General features: G+C 48.5%; 1 protein-coding gene across 1 annotated transcript in view; it reads left to right on the forward strand.

Annotated features, from left to right (window-relative positions):
• Window positions 1–4,481: 4,481 nt before the first annotated feature.
• Window positions 4,482–26,462, forward strand: part of AKAP12 (A-kinase anchoring protein 12) — a 94,857-nt gene continuing 72,876 nt past the window's right edge. Inside the window, exon 1 of the mRNA XM_040965464.1 lies at window positions 4,482–4,661. Within this exon, the coding sequence (XP_040821398.1) occupies window positions 4,500–4,661 (162 nt within the window). The 5' untranslated portion in view covers window positions 4,482–4,499. The remainder of the gene's footprint in view (window positions 4,662–26,462) is intronic.

Consider the following 26,462-nt stretch of genomic DNA (forward strand, 5'->3'; position numbering starts at 1 on the left):
GCCTAGGACTCAGCCTATAGACCCCATGGCGGTCGCAAAGATCAAGCCCTTGCCCTGTAGGAGCCCTGAGCTTCCCGGAACCCGCTTTAGCAGAAAGCCAGGACTTGAAACAGGCCCTGTGATAAGGCTGCACCTTGCCGGGCCAAACATCCACCCCCAGAGATAGCTAGAGGGCTGCAATTGGTTTAGAAAGAAGTAGGCGTTTTATTCAGGGAACACAAAGAAGTGATAAGAGAGGCAAGTTTCAAGGTAAAGATTTGCCAAGAGTGAGTGAGATTGCCCCAGGGCTCTGGAGCTAAGGTGAGAATCTTAGGGATAGAATGGAGGTTGGGCTTTAGATTGTTTTAATCATTTTAATTGTTATTGCTCTTGGTAAGGAAAGTTATTAACTCAGTTACAAAATGTTTGACATTTACAAATTCTTTAATGTTGTATGTGAAGATGTTTTGATGCGTACAAAAGCTGCCCAGCGAGACCTCTAAATTTTATTGGAAAACCTCGTGTGACCAGTCTTTCTGGAGAAGTAAGCCTACCAAATGCAAGTTCGGCCTGTTGCACGGGCAGTGAATTTTTGTTTTGTTTTTAAGAGATCTCAAACTATTTTTAAGAGAGAAGGAGCAAGCTCAGGGAACGGGTGAGAGAGGCCGCTCTCACCCGCTGCCCCCTGGGACAGGCTGTGTGGGGACATCTGCATCCTGCTGTTGGGAGGGTGGAGACAGGGCTGTCGGGTGACAGGGCTGGTAAGTGACAGCTGGCCCGAGGGGTGGCAAACACAGGCCAGCTGCCTTTCCGTGCAGCGGGACCAGCAGTCCCAGCAGTTCTGCAAGCACCTCTGACCTGCAGGAAACCTTGGTGACTTGATTCAGAACCAGGATCAGACGGCGCAGTGGGAAACACTCAGGAGATACGAGTCATGAGAATAAATGAGAGAGAAAATGAGCTTTGTAATATTTGCGGCCATTAAGCAGTATAGATATATATCACTCCTAGGGATAATAAAAAAAAACATTACCACTCTACACACACGCACGCACACACACACACACACACATTTGAAAGAGAGAGACAAAGAGAGACAACATATCCGGTATTTTTCGAGTGGCTGCAGCCACATCTAAGCCAAGCTGGAGCCAGGGGCCGGGAGTGCCATGCTGGGCTCCCGCAGGCATGGCAGCATCCCAAGCACTAGAGCTGTCATCTGAAGTACATTAAACAGGAAGCAGGATCGGAAGCAGAGTACACTATGGACTTGAACTGGTACTTTGAAATGGAATGCCAGCATCACTAGCTAGCTTAGTCTACCATGCTACCATGCCAGCACTAACAATGATCACTTTTCTTAACTAAAATAGCTCAATATGAAGCTAACTTCTTGGTCTGTAATTAAGATGAAACGGATTCTTTCATCAGTCCAGAAAGCGAAGTGGTTCTGCACAGGCTTGTATGAATCTATAAACAAGCCTATTATTCAGAGTTGTCTCAACCAGAACAGAAATACTAGACCATGTACATCATTTAAAACAAAATTTTGCTTTTTTAAAAAGTATCATGAAGGGGTAGGCATTTGGTCTAGAAGTTAAGCTGCTCATTGGGGCATCCATACCCTCTTCTGAGTAGCTTGGTTCTTGTCCCAGCTTCCTGTTAATCCAGCCTTGGGAGGCAGTAGGGGAGGGTTCGGGTACCTGGGTGCCTGCCATGCTTAGGAGTGGGAAACCTGGATTGAGTTCCAGAGTTTTAGCTTTAGCTAACTAAGGTTAGCCCAGATCTAACTTGTTCCTGTCTTTGAGATCACTATAATTTAGAAATATGAATATTTCAAAGCCTGGAAAACAGGCATGAAACAAGCAGCTGCAGATTCGGTTGCCATGGTCAATTCTTCCTTCCACGTGGGCTGTGTAGTGTTGCACGCAGTCTTCGACCTTCTATTCCTTTTTGAACATTGGAAGGCTAGCAGATGAGAAAAGCTTTGTTAAGATTTTCCCAAGACCCAAATCAATGTAATCTCACAGAATGGGAGAATGTTGGTAGCTTTTGTACTACTTACTGCTACATTTTCCAAATGTGCTGATGGGGGGCTTGACGGCAGTCTTTGGTTCTCACCGTCCTACGCCAGATCCAAGTGCTACTTTTTGCTAGCATCCCCGTGATAAGAGAGCAGTGCCTGGAAATTCCTTACAGAAGGGGAGGGAAGGGCCATGCCGGGAGAGGGTGTGGACTTTGAGGTCAGACGCAGGCTGTATGCCATACTTGTCCATCATCAGCTACGAAACCTTGACTTCATGGTTTAGTTTCTCTGAGCCTGCTACCCCAGCCCTTGGTAAAAAGGGGCAGGGAAAGAGCATGCAGGCTATAGGATTAGTATCAGGACGGGTTATACGAGAGCAGAGGCAAAGTGCTCTGAAGAGTGACTCCAAAGAAGAACTCCTGAAAAGTTAAATGAAAATATATATGAATTAAAATAAAGTTCCAAAAAGCAAGCATTTGACAAATATGCTGCTTCTTTTTCCTTTTGATGTGATTTATTCTTTTTACTTCCTTGAAAGGCAGAGCAACAGAGATCTTCCATTCTCTGGTCTGCTCCCCAGCTGTCAACAGCGGCCAAGGGAGGTCCAGGTACAAGTCAGGAGCCTGGAACTCAACGCAGTCCCCGAGGGCAGTCAGGTGCAACAGGACTGAAGCACCTGACCTACGAAGTGTGGCCACGAGGGTCTGCATTTAGAAGGGTGTTGGATGGAAAGCTGAGTAGCTGGGACTCCAAGAGTCCTGGTTCCATGTAGGATGCCTGGTTCCTACCTCTTGCCTGCTGAGCTACAATCCTCGGTCCCAGGATGCTGTATCTTAGGGATCAGTTCCAGAGAAATTAGCCTCTGTACAATCCTTTGAATAAAATCTAATTCAGAAAGCAAATTCTAGGCTAAAAGGGCATACTTTTGGTTTCTGGGGTGCCATCACACCACATGGAGTACAACAGGTGCAACATATCCTGCTGGTGAGCCACTGTTAACACTGAGTCACCGACCCTCCGCTGAGTTACACCAACTCTGAATGTAAAGCGGGTATCTGGTGGCTAAGGTCAGTTTTTTGAAAGTCCTTTCATTTTAAACTTTTTACTTTAGTGTTTTTAAAAGTTTATTTTTATTACAAAGGCAGAGTTTGAGAAGGAGAGACAGAAAGAGAGACAGAGTGAGAGATTTCATCATCTGGTTCCCTCCTCAAATTGCCCCAGTTGAGCAGAGCTGGGCCAGGCTGAAGCCAGGAGCCAGGAGTTTTATCCTGGTCTCCTACTTGGGTGGCAAGGTCACCTAATGCTGCTTCCCCAGGCACATTAGCAGGGAGCTGGACAGACAAGGGAGTAGCTGGGACTCAAGTGAGCTCCCTTATGGGATGCTGATGTTACAGTTTGCACAGAGAAGCGGCTCCACAAAGTTTCAGTTTTATAATGGAGACTTCAGCTCTTTGTTGAAACCGAAGCACTTAGTAACCAGTTACAGCTGAGTTCATTCTAGTCTTGGCGCCTCATCACCTTTGCATTTCTGTGCCAATTAATTCAATTAAAATTTTAATATGATACGTAAAGATGGCCTGCTTTGCACGTGCAATGGGAATGATGGGGGTTCAACACAAGCCACCTAGGCTGGTATTATTTCAAGTTGTCATCTTTGAAAAAATACAGTTGGCAAATGATCAGCTCTGCACACTACTGCAGGAGCGCGCAGTCATGAGGTCGTGGACTGGGAATGGAGGCGCGTCCAGAACAGCCCCTCGATTCCACGTTTCCCGGGAGGCTGCAGATGGCATGAGCTGACGTCCCTGGTTTCAGCAAGATGCTGAGCCCTGGGGACTCCCCTGACCCACCTCCCTTCACTGCCTTAGTGTCTTGGTCCCCCCAGCTCCTGCCACGTGAGCCGCCCTAATATGGTCATGCTGCGAGGAGTCTGGGGGGCGCTCACCCTTCTGCTCACGGGGAGGAGGCAGGCGCAAAATGTTCAAACACAGGGTGCAGGAAGGCAAATGGAGTGTGGGCTCACTGCCGCCACGGGTGATCCATCACCCAGACCAGCTAACCCCGCGAGTACCGGGGCGGCTGGGATCCCCCACTGCCTGATAGTGCCCTCGGCCCTCGGCCCCTGGTAGGACTGGGAGGCACCCTGGGGGCGGGCCAGGCTGCTCCCCGCGCCCTGGGGCTGGCGGTTCGCCCGCCTCTGGTCCTCGATGCTGCTGCAAGGCGTGTCCGGGGCTGTGCTCATGTGATGGAGCAAGGGAAAGACCGGGCGAGCGGGGGAGGAGGCTCAGAGGTGGCTTTTTTTTTTTTTTTTTCTTTAAAGGAGTTTGCCGGGAGCGCGTCTCCTTCATTCGCAGTCTGCGCGCGTCCGCAGCACAACGGAGGGCAAAGCGCTCCCGGGACCTGGCAAGCGCACCACTTCTCGCTCCGGTTGCAGCCCTACGACTTGAGGAAGGCGTAACCCTGCGGCTGGGCGCGCGAGAACCACCGAGGAACCATGGGCGCCGGGAGCTCCACTGAGCAGCAGAGCCCGGAGCCGCCTCCGGCCGAGGACACCACACCGGCCGAGCCCGAGTCCAGGGGCGGTAGCCCCTCGGCCGAGGCGGCGCCCTGCACGACCGAGGATCCCGCCATCGCCGCTGAGGACCCGGCGGCCAAGGTACCGGCGGGCTCGCCGCGCCACCTGCCTCCGGGAGCCGGGAGCCGGGGGCGGGGGGAGGGGAGTGAGGGTCCCTCTGATGGCTGCCGGCTGAGAACTTCCTGGTCGGTCCAACCAACCGTTCTGCAAACTCGGAGCCGGAACCAGCTCTTTGGAGGCTTTTCTGGGTCTTTTTGCCGCGGGAGAGGGGCCACCAACGCAGCGAGCGCGCGGCAAGGGGTGGGGTGCGGGGGTTTGCATCTTTGTCGCGGGTCTCTCGGGGAGGCGACTGCACCAGCCGCAGTAATAAAATCTGCCTCCTGCCACTGCTACTCCTCAGCCTCTCCCCTCCCTCTCGGTCGGGCGGGTCAGCCCGAGGCGGGGAAGCTGCGTGGGGCGTCTGTGGAGTATGGAACCCCTTGCCGAGCGTCTGGAGCTCCTCGCCCCGCATTCTCCCCGGGCCGAATCGGAGATGCTATAGGGTCAGGGCCCAGGTGCTAGGGGCCTGCAGAGTTGCTGGGCACTGCTCCGGGCTCCAGCTGCGCCCCGAGCGAGCGGTTTGGTACCCAAGTCCTCTGCGGTAGCTGCTGGAAGAGATACAACCTCCTGGTGCAGAGCGCCTGGGATGTAGCTCCCTGTGAGCCAGGGAGAACCTGGATAGACGCTGCGTCTCCGTCTCCACGAGGAATGACAGGTTTTGCAAACCAGCCAGCGTCCTGCCCCTGATTTTCTTTTGGTTCATGGCCTGTGAGCTCCACGGGATAAACAAATACTGGTGGGGTGGTTACAAGTTCTCCAAAGGACTTGGTCAGTGGCCAGCAAGCCTTCCCTAGGCTTTCTTCTATGGAGGCTGGGGCGTGGGGGAGGATGTGTATGTGTGTGTGTGGGGGGGCAGTGCAGAAACCCCCGGAGATGCTGCGTTTCATGGGGTTCTTTGTACTAGTTTTTCGGGGCCACCACAGCCGGCAGGCAGATCGTTTTCCAAACCTGTGTGTTCACCAGCAAGACCACACCCAGCATGTTTTATGATCTCCTGATAGAAAGACGTAGAGAACCATACTTGAGAAACAAGGAAGTCTGCTGTGAGGACAGTGAGTAGAGGAGATTATCAACGATTCGTTTTGGAGGTGTGGATGTGTATAATGTACAAAAAAAAAAAAAAAGAAAGAAAGAAAAGAAATTAAATTGAAATCTGGATGAATTACAATTTTAAGCAACAGTGACCCAGGTGTCTTCAGCTGCTTCAGCAGTCCGAGGCCAGCTGGGAGACTTGCTGTCCATCAGCTAGTTTTACTTCTGGTCTTAATTCACAACTACTTGTGAAATCCGTGGTCCCTAGGCAAGAACAAGCTCTAGCTGTGCCTCTGCTATCTGGATGTTCCTAAACTAGCTTCTGGAATCTTGGGTCCTTCGAGGGCCAAGTCACATGTCGCAGGCATCCACGCAGGCCGCTGTCAGATGCCTCCCTGGCAGTGCTTGCATTCTGTGACTGATAGTAGTTTTATGGTCTTATTGTTAAAACCTGGTAATCATGGAACATATTCCCTGCCCACCCCCCGCCCCTGGCTTTTATATTCCTTTGGGTCTTACTAACTGTTGCTCCTGAAACACATAGGAATTACCCACTTCTCAAGAGACTTGACTTTCTTGAAGATGTTTCTTCTGTTCTCTTTGTCCTTCTTCCATAGTCACATCCTCCTCCATTCTAGCCACCAGCATCGTGAAGTAGCCAACCAGCATCCTTTCAGGGGGGGGAAAAATGACTTAAGTGACATCCATAATATTATTGAGCTTGTTGGCACACTGCCCGGTTATCAATTTGGAGGTGAATCAATACACTTAAATGCCTCCTTGGAATACAAGGTTGGTTTTCAATTCCACCAGCAAAATTTATCACTCGGGCTTTGAAGACCCACGTGTCCTCAAAAGGGACATCACGCGAGGACGCAGTGACTCAGCACCCATCACTCTGCCCAGTTGGGCCCCGTTTCTGATTCCTCAGGCTCCCGTAGCTCTAAGGGCTCACTGGTGGCCTCAGTGCTTTCCTGGCTGTTCCCAGGGCTCAGCTCGGGCAGTATCTGGCTGTGTGGCATGCTGCCTGGCACACAGTAGGCCCTCAGCCAACAGTTACAGCCAAGAAGGAAGGAATGACAGTTGCTCCATGGGTTTGATTACAGATGATCAAATTGGGGGGATACTGTTTGACCGTTATCTTAAAAAAAAAAAGATGTATTTATTTTTATTGGAAAGTCAGATATACAGAGAGGAGGAGAGACAGAGAGGAAGTTCTTCCATCTGTTGATTCACTCTCCAAGCGGCTGCAAATGACCAGAGCTGAGCTGGTCCAAAGCCAGAAGCAAGGAACCTCCTCCAGGTCTCCCACGAGGGTGCAAGGTCCCAAGGCTTTGGGCCATCCTCCACTGCTTTCCCAGGCCACAAGCAGGGAGCTGGATGGGAAGTGAGGCCGCTGGGATTAGAACTGGCGCCCATTTAAGGTGAGAACTTTTAGCCACTAGGCCACCATGCCGGGCCGGACCTTTAAGCTTAATATCAAGATCAGTTTCATGTATCAGATAGTAACTGAACAATTTGGTGGGGAATGGAGCTGGACAGTTTGGTTTCTATTCTTTGCTAGAACTAGTGTAGCTTTTTAACATTTCAATTACAAGCTGACTTGAATCTGAAGTAGATGATATGTCACATGCAAAGTGGCTTCAATGAGCGTGTTGGGTGATTGTGTGAGTCCTCTTGCCCTTTCCTGGTGGGCCTGGGACATCTGGGAAGGTTTAGGCTAACACAACATTTTCCCCTAGAATAGAATGCTTGGCATGAATTAAAGGTTGTTAGCACTTTAAACAAACCTTCTGTCTGGTACTGCCTGTTTAGCAGTGTAGTTTGCTTTGCTTCTTCCTGCTCATTTTGTTCGCTAAGTTCCTGTATCTCGAAGGACATCACACTAGTTGACTTCTCAGGCCGAGTAGCTGAAATGGAAAGTGGAACTTTTGATGACTCACTTGATAATCAAAACTTACTCAGAATTTAGATGCAGGAGAAACAATTCTTGGTTTTATGCAGGGTACCTGTCGGTTAAATTGGACCAGTTGGTCTTGGTGACATCTGTGTGTGAAAGCTGGGAGGAAATGGCTTGTTCACTGACTTGTCAGGTTTCATTTAGGGAGAACCTGGCCATTTTGGCCGCTAAGGAAGGCAGGAAGACCAGATGACCCAAATGCAGGTGACAAACAATGCCTCACATTTCCCTTCAATTGTCTTTTGTTTTTTTCTTTTTAAAATTTATCTTTGAAGGAGTGTTTTCATCCTGCAGAGTTGGGATGACAATCTGCGCTCCTGCCTCTGGCGCATCCTGCTTCATGCCCCCTGAATAAGCTTCTCTTTATCTCCCTGGTAGGGATTTTGGGGCTGGATGTGGAGCTGTAGCTGTGGCCACGGGGCGGGGCCAATGTTCCCAACAGGTGGCGGGAGGGAGGCTCCCTCAGTCCTTCAGCCGTGATCTCATCACAAAGCCGTGCTTCTGCCCTGCATGGAGATGCACTCTGATGGAGGTGCACTCTGATGGAGGTGTCCGCTGTCTGACGCGTGGGTTGCAGGATGTTTGCTCACATGTTAGTGAAGGTGGCCGGCTGCTTCCCTGATCCTTACTGCCGGCCTGAGGCAGTGTGTTGCCTCTGTTTACAGTTTTATAATAAGAGGACTGTAATCTAAAGTGATTTGCGGGGAATTAGATGTTTGCTGAAAGAGTGATGTTTTGTGTGTGTGGTTATCTGTCTTGCTGTGTACTTTCCTCAGGAAAGAGCTGCTGCCTTCTGATGAGAATAAGCACCCAAAATTGGAGGTGGGGCTTAAGGATGGTCACTTCGTGTTGTCCAAAGACAAAATTATGAGATATTTAGTGTAAAGATCTCAGTTGGAGTTATTCTGGAAAGATTTATTTGTTGATTTTTGAAACTCAGGTTCACAGAGGCACAGGGAGAGACAGAGAGAGCTCCTGTTCCCTACATGGCTGCAACAGCCAGGGCTGGATCAATCCAAAGCCAGGAGCTTCTTCTGGGTTTCCCACAAGAGTGGCAGGGGCCCAAGTACTTGGGGGCGTCTGTGGTACTGCCTTTCCCAGGCCATTAGCAGGAAAGCTGGGTCGGAAATAGAGTGGCCAGGACATGAACTGGAACTCCTACAGGAAGCTTCACCTGCTGTGCTGTAATGCCGGCCTCAACTGGCTTTGTTTGTGATTCTTGAGTTGGGCGATACCTCCTAGAGATAATACAAGTGCTGAAAAAGTCAAGCAGGAGAGGCTGATTTCCTGCACAGAAAAGAATAATGAAAACAAAAATGGAACACAGCAAGAAGACTGATTATTTCAGAGCTTATGATAGTCAGACCGGAGGGGTTTCCTTCACTGCTTACAAGGGGTCTGTTAGGGCATTTGTGTTATCTCCGCTGATTTATGGGAAGGTTTGACCAGCAACGGTGCAGGCTTGGTGGTGTGGGACTGTGGCGTGAGTAACTCCATTTTGTTAAGCCTGTTGAATCCAGTGCAGGAGAGCTGTGCAAAGCAATCAGGTCCTAGAAAGTGTGTTCAGTGGACAGGGACAGCCTGGAGGGCATTGCAGGGCCTACCTTGGAGTCTGTTAGAGCTTTGGGCAGAAGCAGTGGAAACTTCCACTTGCAATAATATTTCCTGAGATGAACTGTTTTCAATGTACATCCACTTGGGGGTAACTAATCGCTATGCTTTTTAAAAAAATAGCTTTAAAATGCTCTAAGTGTACTCTTACTTGGCATTTTATAGGATAGTTGAGGAAATGAAAGTGAAATGCTTTGTTACAAAAGGTGCTGTGAAGTTGGCTGTGAACCTGCACCTGTTAGTGGAGTACATGCTCTGTGGTTGGAGAACACCAGGAGTCGAAGGAAGAAGCTAATTGGTGCTCGTGCCTGGCCCCGGCCAGTGCTGGTAGTTATGCGTTAGGTGCAAATCAAAGATTTATAGTACTCAGCATTCTGCAAAAGGTATAGTTGGCCACTTGATTTCTTGGAAAAATCAAACTCAATATCTTTGAATTTCATGCTTAGCTTCCTTGCAACCTAACAAAAATTGTAGTTTAGAATGTTTAATTTTTTTTAAAAAGGATTTATTTTGAAATCAGAACAATAGAAAGAGGGAAAGGCAGAGACAAAGCCATCTTCCATTCGCAGCTCCTTCCCTAAATGGTTTCGGCAGGAGTCAGGAGCTTCCCAGTGAGTGGCAGGGGCCCATGTACCTGGACCAGCTTCCATGGTTTTTGCCAGGCCATTAGCAGGAAGCTGGGTTGCAAATGGAGCAGCTGGGAAATGAACTGGCACCCTATGGGATGTTAGCATTGCAGGTGCTGGCTTTACCCACTAAACCACAACTTTAATTTTGAAGTGATACAGTGGAAAATATCTAAAAAGCAGTAGGAAAGTTAGAAGCTACAGACAAATGTGCACATTCACTGTCAATAAATTCTTGAAGAATCTATGATTATAGTGACTTAACTTCTCTAGATCTGGGGCCATTTTCCTGCAGTAGAACCCCATTAGTCAATGTAAGTATAAGATTTTGAACTTCGAATCATCCTTTTGTTTCTCACACAATAGTATAGCCAGTAAGAGAATACAAGTAAAAAATAATCTGTAATAAATTTCAGTTTCACATACTGTTGTGTTTCTCATCACAAATAATGTTTATTTATTTGAAACTGACTACTCTTGAATCATAAGGGCCTTATAAGATAAAAGCATTTGTTTGCTCTTTAAAAAAAAGATTTATTTATTATTTTTACTAGAAAGGCTGTGTTACAAGAGAGGAAAAGCAGAGAGAGTTCATCCATTCACTGGCCCACTCCACAAGTGGTGTAATGTTAGAGCTGAGCCAATCCGAAGCTGGGAGCCAGGAGCTTCTTCTGGGTCTCCTACACAGGTGCAGGGTCCCAAGGCCTTAGGTCTTCCTCTACTGCTTTCCCAGGCCACAAGCAGGGACCTACATGGAAAGTGGAGCAGCAGGAATTAGAATTGGTGCCCATGTTGGATGCCTGTGTCACAGATGGAGGCTTAACTTGCTATTCCACCTGTCTGGCCTCTTGTTTATTCTCATTAAAATGACTTTTATTTAAAATCATTGCATAACAATATGTATTTCATATTGATTTAAAAAGTGTTAATAATTGGCCTGGCATGGTAGCCTAGTGGCGAACGTTTTCACCTTGAACGTACTGGGATCCCAGATGGCCTCCGTATCATGTCCCAGTGGCCCTGCTTCCCATTCAGCTCCCTCCTTGTGGCCTAAAGAGCAGTTGAAGATGGCTTAATTCCTTGGGACCCTGCACCCTCGTGGGAGACCCAGAAGATACTCCAGGATCCTGGCTTCAGATCAGCTCAGCTCAGGCTATTGCAGCCACTTGGGGAGGGGAGTGAATAGGCAGGACGCAGGATCTCCCTCTCTGTCTCTCCTTTTTGTATATCTGACTTTCCAATCAAAATAAATAGATCTTTTTTAAAAACCCTTCACTAAGTATGTAAGTAGAATAAGAAGTAGAAGTTGCTATTCCTTTGTACGCCTCAGGCAGCTTGGTAATCATGTGACACCAGGGTTGTTAGTTTCTTGAGCATTCTTTCAGAAACTATGCAGGTGAAGAGAGATAACAATAGGGACCAGTACAATCGCAGTGCCCATTCAAGTCCTGTCTGCTCCAGTTCCAATCCAGACCGCTGCTAATGGCATGTGAAGGCATGGAAGGTACAAGTGCCTGGGCCCCTGCCACCTGCATGGGAGACTTGGGTGGGGTTCCAGGCCCAGGGCTCGGGTCTTTGCAGCCATCTGGGGAGTGAAGCAGAAGATGGAAGAGCTGTTTCTCTCTCCTGCGCCTGCCTCTGTCCTCCTCTCCTTAACTCTGTCTTTCAAATAAATAAATCAGTAAATATTAAAAGAAAAAGTTTTATTTATTTCTATTGGTAAGGCATATTTACAGAGAGAAGGAGAAAGATCTTCCATCCACTGATTCACTCCCCAAATTGCTGCAACAGCCAGAGCTGAGCCAATCCATAGCCAGGAACCAGAAGCTTCTTCTTGGTCTCCCTCATGGGTTCAGGGTTCCAAGCTTTTGGGCCATCCTCTACTGCTTTCCCAGGCCACAAGCAGGGAGCTGGATAGGAAGTGGAGCAGCCGGGACGCAAACCAACACCCATATGGGATCCCAGCATCTCCAAGGTGAGGATTTAGCTGCTGAGTTAGGCCCTAAATAAACCTTTGAAAAGAAGAAAAAAACCAACAGCAATAGTTCCATCTTGTCTTTTTAACAAATAAGATCACAGCTTTCATATCTGCAGTCTTAGGTTTTGGATATACTGTCATATCAGTACATAAAGTGCTGATATTATTAGCTGTATACATTTGTCTTTGTAAAAATCTATTTATTTGGAAGACAGAGAGATTAATTGATTTTCTGTCTGCTGGTTTACTCTCTAAACAGCTTCAACAAGCAGGGCTAAATCCTACAGAGGCCAGGAGTCAGGGCCGCCTCCCAGCTGTCCCACACGGATTGCACGGGCCCAAGTACTTGGACCATCAGCCCCTGCTTTCCTAGGCTGTTAGCAGAGGGCTGGATTGGAAGCAGAGCAGTTGGCTCTTGAGTCAGTACTTTGATGTGGGATTCAGGCATACTACAGTGCTGAAAGCCATGAAGTGTGGTATGAATTCGTGTGGCAGCCTTGTGCAGGGGCTGTGCCTATCCACTCAGCGTCATACGTGGTGCCAGGGAGAGCGCTCTCAGTCTCTCTTTTGTGGGTTAGTAGCATGGTGGTAGTTGAACTGGTCCTATGTGATGAAATGTTCGCAGGCTTTTGTCACAAGATTTGATGCAGGGGGCCCGGTGCGATGGTATAGCGGTTAAGGTCCTCCCCTTGAACGCCTGGGATCCCATATGGGCGCCGGTTCTAATCCCGGCAGCCCCGCTTCCCTTCCAGCTCCCTGCCTGTGGCCTGTGAAAGCAGTCGAGGACGACCCAAAGCTTTGGGACCCTGCGCCCGCGTGGGAGACCCGGAAGAGGCTCCTGGCTTCGGATCGGCATAGCATCGGCCGTTGCGCTCACTTGGGGAGTGAATCATCGGACGGAAGATCTTCCTCTCTGTCTCTCCTCTCTGTATATCTGCCTTTCCAATAAAAATAAAATAAATCTTTAAAAAAAAAAAAAAGATTTGATGCAGGGAGCGTCCCACTTCAGCTTGCTGTGTGTGCAGGGGCCCAAGGGTACCTCGAATACCTTAGAAGTCTCTGGAAGTAGAACTGTGGCTATGCAGGGAGTCCATGGCGGATGAAGGGCTGACAGCTGCCAAGCCCTAAACCAGGGCACTGCCCAGGTACCACTGCTGATTCAGCATGGCTGTGGCTCGACCTGATGTTTCGCCAGGCACCAGGCATTGTGACTGCATCTGCCTCAGCCCCACCCTTTCAAACCCCACGTCCTTTGGATTTCAATGAGGCCCCTCTTCCTAGAAAAATGATCACCCAGCCTAGGTGGGGGCCCCTCTCCTGCTCCCCCTCACTCACATCTGTGTGTCTACTGTCCCACTGCTTCGCAATGCAGCCTGCTTTTTCTGCTTCTCCCTTTCTGTGCCTCCTGCTGGTATTCCTGCACACTAGGAACAGGAACCTGTACTGCACTCACCCGGGGCAGGGACCTGGGGGGGTCTCCCAGCCAGCTTAGCTTCTGCCAAGGCTTTTAAGATTTATTTATTTTTATTGGAAAGGCGGATATACAGAGAGAAGAGACAGAGAGGAAGATCTTCCGTCTGATGATTCACTCCCCAAGTGAGCGCAACGGTTGATGCTATGCCGATCCGAAGCCAGGAGCCTCTTCCGGGTCGCCCACGTGGGTGCAGGGTCCCAAAGCTTTGGGTCATCCTCGACTGCTTTCCCAGGCCACAAGCAGGGAGCTGGAAGGGAAGCGGGGCTGCCGGGATTAGAACCAGTGCCCATATGGGATCCCGGGCGTGCAAGGCAAGGACCTTAACCACTGCGCCACTGCGCCAGGCCCCTGCCAAGGCTTTTAAGATTTATTTATTTTTATTGGAAAGAGAGATTTACAGAGAGAAGGAGATACAGAAAGATCTTTATCCGTTGGTTCACTCCCCAAGTGGCTGCCATGGCCAGAGCTGAACTGATCTGAAAGCAGGAACCAGGGGCTTCTTTCAGGTCTCCCACGTGTGTGCAAGGTCCTAAGGACTGAGCCATATGCAGGGAGCTGGATAGGAAGCGGAGTAGCCAGGACATGAACCAGCATCCACATGGGATCCCGGTGCTTACAAGGTGAGGGTTTAGCCACAGAGCCATCGTGCCGGCTCCCCACGCTGACTTTGTGGCTGCGTGGAAGGCACTTGCTTCCTGCTGCCTTCACTCCAGAGTGTGTCCCTTAGCTTCCTACAGCGTCTCCGCCACGAGTTCCCACGTTGTACTTACCGCACGTGCTGTCTCCTGCGTGGTGCCCCCGAGCGGCTGAAAATGGTTTGTTTTACTGTCTTTTGTAGAGACTTTTTCTCTAAAAGCATTCATTCCGGGGGCACAAAGTCACTTTGCAAAAGCAGCAGTGCGGCTGGAGGACAGTCCTGCTCTTACTGCCTTCTTTTGCTTCCCAAGTTAGTAAACATTTTTTTTTTCACTCTGTTTGCTTAGACAATGACCTACTTCGTTAGCTTTCAATGTTATGGTTCCTCCTCTGAGGTCAGTCTGGAATCACGTGGTTGCCAGGCGTGTCCTGGCAGCTCTGATGCACGGACTGTCGGGATCAGGCCGTGGGGGCAGCCCACCTGAAGCCCACCCTCACGAAAACGGCCGGCGAAAGCCCTCTGCGGCGCCTTTCCCGCTCTCATCCTGAACGGCCTGGCTCCGCTAACTGGAATAAATGTGTTTTCCCAAGACAACGTAGGTGCTCAAAGCTGGAAGCTCGAATCCCTCCCAGACACTGCTGGCTTCTCTTAATACAAGTATTCATTCAAGTTCAAAGGCTTTTGTCTTCCTTGTGATTTCTCTGTGATATTTTTAGAAAGAGGGGAAACCTGGTCATTTCATCTTGCCTAGCCTCAATCCCAGTTTTAGTAAATTCTATGTTTAATTTATAAATGAGATAAGCTGAAATGTAAAGAAGAAGAGATTAATATAGCTTACTGGTTCATCTTTTTTTTTTTTTTAAGACTTATTTATTTGTATTAGAAAGGCAGGTATACAGAGAGAATGAGAAACAAAGAGAAAGCTCATCCACCTTGCTTCACTCCCTAAATGGCTGCAAAGGATGGAGCTGGGCTGATGCAAAGCCAAGAGACAACAGCTTGTTCTGGGTTTCCCAGATGAGTGCAGGGTCTCAAGGACTTGCGGCATTCTCGACTGCTTTCCTAGGCCATACGCAGAGAGCTGGATAGGATGTGGAGTAGCTGGGACACGAACCGACACCCATATGGGATGCTGGCACTTGAAGGCAGAGGATTAGCCTGTTGAGCCAGGGCGCAGCCCCCAGTTGGTCTTCCTGCAGACTGCTAGTAGAAAGAGATTGTACACTTCCTAGTTTCTATGCATGGCTGTGCAGTGGAGTCACCTGGTTATTTTTATTTAATAAATGTGCTCATGTACTTATTTGAGAGGCAGGAGGGATTCCATCCACTGATTTACTCCTCAGATGCCTGCCATGTCCAGGACTAGACCAGTGCTGGCACCAGGAGCCAGGGCCTCCAGCCAGGTCTGTCATGTGGGTGATAGCAGCCCGGTTGGTTGAACCGTCAGCACTGCTTCTGAGGGTCCACACTGCCAGGTATTGAATCCAGCTGTGCAATGTGGGGTGCAGACCCTGGACATAGCATCTTAGCTCTAGGATCCCCGTGGGCCGCCCTTGCAGATTTATGAGCCCAGGAAATGCCCAGGAAATGCCAGGCTCTTTCTGCAGTCCTGGTGGTACCCAGTGTAGGCTTTGTGGGAGGGTTAGGGACCGGGGTGAGGCTGGCTAGAGATGCTCCTGCTGTAGGTGACAGGTGTGCAAATTCGTTGAGATTGGAGCTCATGTGGATAGTAAGGAACGATGCAGATGGTGCCGGAAGAGTCGGTATTTCCCTGCACACATGGGTTGGAGAAAATCAAGGGAAGTGGTTCTGCTGTATTATTCCCTCTTCTACATTGCAGTATTTGAATACAGGTGTGCTGCCAGCCCAGCCTTGTCCAAAGAGGCCGCGTCGTTCAGGGCAAAGAGGCATTGAACCAAGGGTTGTTAGCCTTAGAAGTCACTTCCCCCAGAGTTCATGTTCTCATTTCTCCCTGTGCTGTGCTAGGTGAGTCAGTGGTCACGGGGGCTTGGTTTCCTGCATTTGTCTGGTCCAGAACCTGTAAAGAATCATTCAAGTCTAATCAAGCTGTTGCAGGTCAGAATAGTTACGGTTGTCATACCACTTAAGATTCACTCTTGGTTCCATTAGCATTTCCTTGATCATAGCTGCCCTCCAGGACCTGTGCCAGGAGCAGGGGAGGTAGGAAGCTTGGTCTTGAGGCTCATGTTGCAGCCCCGCGTTAAGCCACCGCTTGCAGTGCCAGCACCTCATATTTGAGTGCTGATTTGAGTCTCAGCAGCTCCACTTCTGATCCAGCTTCTTACTAACCTGCACGGGAAGGAGTACTGACGGTCCCAGTACTTGGGTTCTTGCCACCCCAGTGGGAGACCCAGGTGGAGTTCCTGGCTTCGGCTTGAACTAGGCCTGGCTGTTGCAATCACTGTTCTACTGTTCAAATAAATAAATCTTTGAAAAGGTTTCATCCTGAAAACGTTAAAAAGTCTTCCCCATTCCCCAACGTATTGATCTTCTATCCCCTAGAAATTGCTTGTGTGTGTGTGTGTGTGTGTGTGTGTGTGTGTGTGTGTGTGTTTAGAGGTCAAGGCCTGTATTCCCTTTATAATAGCAAGCCTGTGGTTTTAAGTAGTTTTATATTCTATGTCTCAGGTATAATTCTCATTTCATGGCTGTGGTAAAATCATATGTAAATAATATGAAGAAGTGAGAAGCAGGTGTTATCTCTGAAACGTAATGTTTTTTGATACAACTGTAAGCATTAAAGGTCGTAAACTCAGCATTTTCTCACGGCTTGCCATATGGAAAGCAGTGGTATTGATGCTTTGGGAAATTAGAAAATGAGAGCAAGACAGCGTTCCCCTTGAACACCTCCTAGTTCAGGGATACCGATAAGGCTCCTGTCCATGAAATGCTCACTAATGACAATTCAGGTAAGTTTGGCAGGTGACAGGAGAATTGGCAGCAGTTGTGAACTCGTTGACTTGCCCAGCTAACTGCAGTACAAAGCAAGGGACATGGGCCCGGGACAGTAGCATAATGGTTAAGATCCTCGCCTTGAATGTGCCAGGATCCCATATGGGCGCCGGTTCTAATCCTGGCAACTCCACTTCCCATCCAGCTCCCTGCTTGTGGCCTGGGAAAGCAGTGGAGGACGGCCCAAAGCCTTGGGACCCTGCACCCATGTGGGAGACCTGGAAAGAAGTTTCTGGCTCCTGGCTTCTGATTGGCGCAGCACCAGCCATTGCAGCCATTTGGGGAGTGAATCATTGGACGAAAGATCTTCCTCTCTGTTGTACATCTGCCTTTCCAATAAAATAAAATAAATCTTAAAAAAAAAAAAAAAGAAGCAAGGGACATTTTGGGAACAGTACCAGGTGTCGTCAGGAGGGAGGACAGCAAGTACTGGAGAATGTTCTCACACGGAAGGCGTGGCAGGAACATGATGATAGAGTGAGGAAACGTTGGCCATGGAGAGCTGCCCAAGGCCTTTACTAAGGAACAGAGCACAATTGCAGAAATGTCCCATGTGAGATGGTGGACTTTAGGGACAGGCCTGCCTTGCGGAAGGCACAAGGCTGGAAAGGGTGGTGGGAGCACGTGTGTGCCAGCAGCTGCACATGGTGAAATGTTAGATGTGTGCAGGTGCGGTGGGTGAGGAGGGGTTTCGATGAGCTACTGGCAGGTAGCACAGTGCCCCAGACATGAAGTGCCTTCAGGAGTACGTAGTCACTTGGGAGGCAGAACTTGGGACTGGTGGGAAGAGGTTCTTAGCAGGTTCTCATTTTCTTTAATTTTTAAAAAATATTTATTTATTTGAAAAGAGAGATACGGAGAGAAGGAAAGAGAAAGAGGTTTCCCCATCTGCTGGTTCACTTTCCAAGAGGCCTCAATGGCCAGACTAAAGCCAGGAGCCAGAAGCTTCTTCTGGTCTCCCAGTTGGGGGTAGGGGCCCAAGGCCTTGAGCTGTCTTCCACTACTTTCCCATATGCACTCACAGGGAGCTGGATCAGAAATGGTACAGCTGGGACTAGAACTGTGGTAAATGTGGGGAGCTGGCATTGCAGGCCAGCTCAATAGCCTGCACCATACCACAAGACCCTAGCAGTAGGCTGTCTACTGTAGGTCATGACCAAGGGCATCTGTGAACTCAGTAACTGCTCTCCAACTGCTCTGTGTCAAGGCAGAGCCCCTTGGCATGGGGACAACCCAGGCTTTTGGAATGGTGGGCAGAGCAGCCACCCTGGAAAGTCAGCTAAGAGAGAGATGGTGGCCGTGAAGGAAGCCAAGTGAGCTAGCAGTGAGTTAGTGGAACAGAACGCTGGATAGAGCAGAAACCTGTGAATGGAGCAGTTGGCCCAGCCATCCGTGCTTTGCCACACAGTAGCACATCCAGGTCCAGCTGCAAATGAAAGCGCCCAAGGGTGACTGTCTTCCCTCCAGGTTAGGCCAAGGAGCTAGGTTGCTGGGAGGGGGATCTTATCTTGACTTTCGGGGAAGGCATTTCTCCTTTGAATGTTTTCCCAACGCCAGGGTCTGTCTGCTGGTTGGTTTGTCACCCAGAGGGCAATTGATGTTTTGCTGTTCGCCTCTGTGCCTGAGTGAGTGATTTCTTTGGCTTTAGGGCCCTGGTTCTGCTTGCCATGGGGCTCGGCCTTCTATCTTTCCCTGATAACCACCCTCCTGGTTTAAGACCCGTTTCCTTGTATCCTTTGCATTGTCCACTGAAGTATAATTTGTTGTGATATGTAAATTGGATTGTTGAGGTATTTTGTGCTACTTGTCTTGTTCAACTTTTGGCAATAATTTTTCTCTGAGTTATGACAAACTTTCTGAGGACTATTTCCTAAGAAGCTTAGATTTTAGGGGGCCGGCACAATGGCTCCCCTGGCTAATCTTCTGCCTCCAAGTGCCAGCATTCCATGTGGGCACTGGTTTGGGTTCTGGATGCCCATTTCCCATGTAACTACCTGCTGCTGATGACTTGGGAAAGGAGTAGAGGATGACCCCAGGCCTTGGGACCCTGAACGAACAAATAGGGGAGACCCAGAAGAAGCTGATGGCTCCTGGCTTCAGGTTGGCTTAGTTCTGGCCATTGAGGCTATTTGGGGAGTGAGTCAGTGGATGGAAGGCAAAAAAAAAAATGAAAATTCTTTTTCACTTGGCTCTCTTTATAAAATAGTCTTATGTATCATTGCTTGCACTGAATGCCTTGGAGAATTTAATGCTGCATGTGGTTGATCTTTAAGACAAAATGGATTTATTTGTTTTAAAGGAACCAGGTACTCCACCCAGGTGTCCCATTTGGCTGGCAGTGGCCCAAGCTCTCAAGCCATATCCACTTTTTCTCCAGGTGCATTTCAGGGGCTGGATCTGACCCGAGTAGCTGGGACTTGAACTTGCACTCTAGTATTAGATGACACCTTAACCCACTGCACCATGAGGCCAGCCCCGGCTGTTTTTTGTTTTAATTCCTTCTTTTTATGGTCTTTCTACTTGGAATTCGCCATAGATGGTAGGGAGTGTGTGTGTGTGTGTGTGTGTGTGTGTGTGTGTGTGTGTGTGTCGGGGGAGTTGGGAAAAAGAAAGTTGGGATTGTAATTTAAAGGACATTGCTAACATTTAGCCAGTCTTTCTATAATGAATTATTCTTAATTACTTCAGAAATGACATATTAACCCATATTTAGGCATAAGTTCCTGACTCATATCATTAATCCAAATATTTAAATGGAAATTTCTGTTCTCTTTCTCCCTTGTTTAATACAAAACAAGTTACTGAAGGGCAGGGGAAAGCATCACCACTAACATTTACTAAATCAGGCTTGATTAGTACAATATCTCCTTCTGTCCTAGCTGGAGCTGGTATTATATACAGTTTAAATAAAAAATGCCTGATTGTAACGGGACAGAAACCTAGTTGCGTGATTTTTATAGTTGATTTATCATTATTATTTTCATTCCAAAGCTTTGGCGTCGAAGTGTGCTTTGAATTCAGCTTGATGGCCCTCTTATACCAGTTTTTTATTTGTTTGTAATATAGGAGATGGGCTGTGCCTTGGTTAACACGGAGATGGGCTGTTCTTTTGATGGTCCTTGCAGACGCACCAAAGCCTGCGTGCAGGCAGTTTCTGGTTGTCTATGGAGATTCTGTGCTGACGGGGAAGGCCCTGCAGTTTTAGCTCTGCTTGCGACAGTGCAGTCTCGACTAAACCCTCCCTCTGTGACAGATAGGAATTCAGAGAATGCTCAAGTATCCAAGGAACCAGGTCATGGTGAAAGCATTACGCTGGACAGACAGAGTCTTGAGCAGTCCCTGTGGCCCTTGAACCCAGCTTGTGTCCCACCCTGAGTGCTGTGGGCCGGGCGAGTTAAGCAATGGAATTAACTTCTCCGCCTGGACACAGGCTGGACCAAGAGCCACAGATTTTGCTCCGTGTACCCGGACCTCCAGCTCCCCTGGCTGTAAGCCAGTGCCTGGAGAGAAATCACAGATGTTACAGGGCTGGGATGCTTTTTCTTTGATGCAGTGAGTAAGACACTCCTGGTGGCAACGCTGGCATCCCACAGGTGTGCCTGGGCCTGGCCCCACTCTGCTCCAAGTCCTGCTTCCGGAGAAGGCACACCTTGCTCCCTGTCCTGGGCGTGGAAACAGAGATCTTCCGTCTGAAGATTCACTCCCCAAATGGCCGCAACAGCCGATGTTATGCCAATCCGAAGCCAGGATCCAGGAACTTCTTTCGGGTCTCCCACATGGGTGCAGGGTCCCAAAGCTTTGGGCCATCCTCGACTGCCTTCCCAGGCCACAAGCAGGGAGCTGGATGGGAAGTGGAGCTGCTGGGATTAGAAGCGGCGCCCATATGGGATCCCGGCGCATTCAAAGAGTGAGGCAGAAAGGCTCTCAGCATGTGGGCAGAATTCTCGGTAGAAAATCTAAGAAATGTTGGGTTTAAGGTCAAGTAGGTTTGTTTCTCCATTCCGGGACTTGTCAGAAAGCTTAGTATGTTAGTGTTAACTGGGCATCTTCCAAAAGGCCTGAGAAGATAACAGCCTGGGTTAGAGACCAGAGCACAGGTGCAGCGGCAGCTGAGTGGGCTGCAGAGGTGGCCTTGGCTTTGGGGTGTGGGCTTTCGCATCCTAGAGTGCACCTCCGCCTGATCCACAGCGCGGAGCCAGTCATCACTGGCCGGGTACACATGGGCACTCCAGCCCCGGCCTGATAGTTCGGATCAGGGGCTGGGAGTCATTCTAGGATATTCAGGGATCCTTTTTGTCTTCCTGGAGGAAAGGGTGGCTTTTCATTTCCTTTAATTTTTAAATTAGTCCAATGTAGGTTATTACCCTCTGGTTAGGAAAAATGTGGGTTATACCTGACACACCTTTTAAATGTGCATTAATTGAGAAATGTCTCAGATTACCCAGGGATGAAAAGTTTTTATATAGATTTCAAGTTATGGGGGAGGGAAGAGGGAGGCTAGGTGGAAAGAAACAGAGAGAGAGAACTGGTGATTTAGCTTCCGGTCATTGTACCCCTGGGTTCGTTCCTGACCAGCTCCCCACAGCCACGCCTGACCGGATGAAGCCTGGAGCGGGAGTTCATCTGGGCCTCTCACAGAGGCGGCAGGGACCTGCTTGCTCGAGCCGTCACCTGCTGCTTGCCAGGGCACACGTTACCTGGATTCAGGAGGGAAACCAGAACTTGAACCCACACATTCTGGTACGGGATGTGGGTGTCTCAAGCAGCTGCATTATTATTATTATTATTTTGAGCACAGGATAGCCCTTTAAAAATTTTTTTTTCCCTAAGATTTATTTTTGTTTTTTTGAAAGCCAGAATTACAAGAAAAGAAAAAAGGAGAGATAAAGATTGGGAGTAGAGCAGCTGGGACATGAATTTGCTCTCATGGGATGCTGGTGTTACCATCAGCAGTGGCTTAACCCACTGCATGACAGTGTTGGCCCCACAAGCACCACTACGCCAAACACCCACCCCATATATGTTTTCTTTCCTTCCTGTTAAACTTGCTCTTCTGGGACAACGAGGGAGATGTAACAGGAGAAAATGAAGTAGAGAATTGATGAGCAGTGAGGTGATCCAGATCGTTTGGGCTGAGTCCGCTTTGGGTTAAATTCCTTCCCAGCATCAGAATTGGTTTTTGCTTTCAGTCTGCAGTCACAACTGTTTAAAGTCCTTTTCTACGCTAGCCACCTCTGTTGTGGGCGAGACACTTGAACTGCTGTGGAATCCTGAGCTGCCAATCATTGTGTTTCTCAGACCTTTCCAGCTCCCGCAGTGGGCACCGTCGGAATTGTCACTGCCCGTGAACTTGAACGAAGATCAGGCGAAGGTCAAACAGCGCCTGCCTTCTCGAGTGGAGTTGCAAATTCTTCCTCTGGCAAATAGGAGAAAAGGGAAATGTCACCCGTTTGTTGCTTTTTATGGTCATGAAGAAGGAAAAATCCCCAAAGCTTGTGATTCCTTTGCTGTGAGCAGACCAGCTGGTTTATTTCAGCCTCAGATAAGAACTTGAGAAAGACCCTGATTTATCTTTTCCTTGGGTCCGACCACTGTAAGTCTGCTAGCTTGATGGCTAGAAAAGCAAATGACTGTATTCAGGAGTAATAACCAGAGTAACTTTTAAGACAGCTGTTTGGTGGAATCTCAAATGCACCGGGGATCAGTTTGGGGGGAGTTGGCTTTGTAAGAAGGATCAGCAGTCAGACTGCAGCTTCCTAATAAATGGCTGCCAAATTTAATTGATTTTTTAAAAAGATCAGCACATGTGTGTTTGCACATGTGTTTCATGTACTCACTCATGGGCCCTTCAATGTGACTCAACGAGTGGGTTCTCACCCAACGTGTTAACTTGGTATGAGCAAGAGATGGCACTGGGTAAGCAGTTTGGGGTGTTGTACATCCGTCCAGGGACTTCCCTCCCAGTTGTTTCGCTGTGTATTGTCAGTGTTGCTTACAGATAAGGGAAGCAGAAGGTCAAGTGCATATAGAGACACCAAGCGTCGTGGGGCCAGCCCTGTCGTGCAGCCACTCTGGTGTCTCATGTTAGGGTGCTGGGTCAAGCCCTAGCTGTCGTACTACAGATCCAGCTTCTTGCTAATGTGCCTGGAAAGGAAACAAGAGCTGGTCCAAGTGTTTGGGTCCCTGTCACCCAAGTGGCACTATATGGAGTTCCTGGTTCCTGGCTTGGGCTGGGCCGGGCCTGGATGTTGCAGGCATTTGACAAACGAACCAGCGTGTTCGCTCTCTTCTGTCTCTCTCTCTCTTTCCCCTTCTCTGATGCTCTTTCAAATAGATAAACAGGCAAACAAACAAATCTTTCAAATGTAACTACCTATTCTTAGATATTTGTTTTTAAGGCAAAACTCAAACTTTGGCAGCCATATAAAACTAGATTTAGTGTGAATCTTCAAACTTTTAGTTACATGGAGCATTGTACTGAGTAACTATTATATGAAGATTTCTAATTTTATGCAATTTTTTCCCTTGTGGAACAGATTGTGTGGATGGTTTATAGGATGTTGCATTAACTTTCAAATCCTCTTGTAACTATTAGACAAGTAAAATGGAATTTGGGACGTACCCTGGTTTAGTATAATATGGATGCTGTGTTGGCCATGCTGTCCTTCCAGGTACCCTTCCTGGGTCCCCGTCCTGGGGGTGGGGAGGAGTGACGTCTGGTAATTACCCCCCTCACTGGGGTCAGGATGAAAGTTTCTTAGTTCAAGTCATTGTCATGAAAGTTTGACTCTAAACCTTGTAATGGGTCTTACCAAGTTTAAAGCAGAGCTTTCCACAGATGGCTCTATGTCAAAGTTGATGTTACTCCCAAAAGGGCAACTGAGTTTGGAGATGTTCAAGTTTATATGTATCCTTCTTAATATTTAGGGGAGGTTTTGTTTGTTTTTCTCCTGGTGTTTTAGCCTTGGTTGTCTTCCTCTTTAATTTCACTTTCCGACATTAGTGGGAAAAGAGCTTCTTTCTTGCTTCAGCGTTTGCCAGGACATCTGGGGAGGATTTCATAATTAAGGAATGCATTTTATTTCTTTTAGAAAGTCAGCACGGCTTGGTCGGAGCTGTGATGCGTTCCCGCTGGCTGGGCAGCATTGTAGCTGTCGGCTGGGATTAGTAGACAATGAATGTGCTACCGCGGATGTGTAACTCCGCGAAGACGATTCCCTGTCGGCTCGCTTTCAGACTAGTCACTCTCCTTGGTTGCTGGGAAAGGATTAATTGTTCTGAGTTTTAAAACATATTGGTAAGGCTGGTGTTGTGGCATAGTGGGTGAAGCAATGCCAAGATCCCCTCTGAGCACTGATTTGTATCCTGGTTGCTCAACTTCCGATCCAGCTCCCTGCTCGTGGCCGGGAAAGCAGTGTAAGATGGCTTGCATGTTTGAGCCTCTGCACGCTATGGGAGAACCAGATGAGGTCATTGAGGCTGTCTAGGAAGTGAACCCCTATCACCCTATCACACTTGAAATTAATTTTAAAAATTAATTTAAAAAATTAGTTGATAATCCTGGTTTAGTAATTTTAAAATAAGAAATACTGTCTCTGGATTGGGGAGTTCATCACGGTGGGAAGGAATGGTGATGCCAAGGTATTCTTTCCTTTTGCTGTTAAATCAGTCTATTTGGCAGAGAGCTAGAAAGAGCTCCTGTCTGCTTGTTCACTCCCAGATGCCCTCCGTGGCTAGGGCTGGGCTGGATCAGGCCAAAGCTGCAGGCTGGAAATTCTTTTTTTTTTTTTTTTTTAAGATTTATTTATTTTGATTGCAAAGTTAGATATACAGAGAGGAGAGACAGAGAGGAATGCCTTCTGTCCAATGATTCACTCCCGAAGTGGCCGCAAAGGCCAGTGCGGTGGTAATCCGAAGCCAGGAGCCAGGAGACAGGAGCTAGGAACCTCCTCCAGGTCTCCCAAGAGGGTGCATGATCCAAAAGCTTTGAGCTGTCCTCGACTGCTTTCCCAGGCCACAAGCAGGGAGCTGGATGAGAAGTGGAGCTGCTGGGACTAGAACCAGTGCCCATATGGGAATCCCGCCTCATGCAAGGCAAGGACTTTAGCCACTATGCTATTGCGCTGGGCCTGCAAGCAGGGAATTCAGTCAAGATCTGCATGGGTGACTGGAGCCAAGTCCTTGGACTAACACCTGTTACCTCTCAGGGTGCATATTTGCAGGAACTGGGCCCCAGTATTCTCACTGAGGATGGGGCCACTTTAACCTGTAGACCAAACGTCCATTCCAGGGGGCAGGTGTTGTGCTTGGTGTCCCTGCTTTCAGCACAGATGCAGAAGTTGGCAGGCGTGGACCCACCAGCCACTTGGCTTGCTGTCTCTCAGTTGTATCCTTTTTTCTTGCTGCTGTACAGTTTAAAGCAAGCTTCAGACATCAGGACACTCTGTTCCCAGGTGGTTTTGCAGTGCCTCCTCCTGTTAAATCCCTCCATTCTGCGGCCAACCACATCACCATTCTCAACATCTGAGAGATGTAACCCTAATTTAATAGCTCTGTTTGATACAGAGTCGCTGCTTAAATTTTCTGTTAGTCCCTAAATAAGTGTTTCACCAGTGTCCTTAAAAAAAGTATAACCTTGGGCTCTGTGCCGTAGTCTAGTGGCTAAAGTCTTCGCCTTACACTTGCCAGGATCCCATATGGATGCTGGTTCGTGTCCCGATGGCCCTGCTTCCCATCCAGCTCCCTGCTTGTGGCCTGGGAAAGCAGTGAAGGACAGCCCAAAGCCTTGGGTCCCTGCACTGGCATGAGAGACCTGGAAGAGCTCCTGGCTCCCAGCTTTGGATTGGCTCAGCTCCAGCAGTTGTGGCCACTTGGGGAGTGAATCATCAAATGGAAGATTTTCCCTGTCTCTCCTCCTCTCTGTATATCTGCCTTTGCAATAAAAATAAATAAAAAAAAATTTTTAATGACAACCTCAGGATATAATCAAAGTTTCCATGTGGCAGTTAATGATGCCTTCTAAACTGGAATATTTCTTTGGCTTTCTTGTGTATGTGAGTGAGAGGTTTATTTTGTAATGAGGTTTGGCCAATTGTCTTGCGTGGTAGATTTGCCAGATCAGCTTTTTTTATGATTCACGTTGAACATGCTTCACTCACGCGTGCACCGAGGTCACCTTGAGTCCTCAGCATTGATCACGACAGGAGCTGTGAGACGATGCCTGGTTGTCGCGTCGTTTAATGAAGGACTTCCATCAGGTCACCTTATTATAAAGGGGTGCTCTTCCCTGTGGGGTTACTGTTGTTGTCTGGAACAGATTGTTGTATTGCCAGACAACGTCTTAGTGTCCGTTAATGGCACTCGCCTGACTCATTGCAAGGATTCGGTCCTCTGTTAGGAAGGCTGAACGGAACCCTCACGTGTGCAGAGTGGCCATTTTGTCCTAGAAGACGCTTGGCATGAACTGTGACTGGCCTTTCTTATCAACACACT

This window comes from Ochotona curzoniae, unplaced genomic scaffold (assembly GCF_017591425.1).
Source record: "Ochotona curzoniae isolate NIBS_2020 unplaced genomic scaffold, NIBS_Ocur_1.0 scaffold_3890, whole genome shotgun sequence".
In the NCBI taxonomy this organism is placed as follows: domain Eukaryota; kingdom Metazoa; phylum Chordata; class Mammalia; order Lagomorpha; family Ochotonidae; genus Ochotona; species Ochotona curzoniae.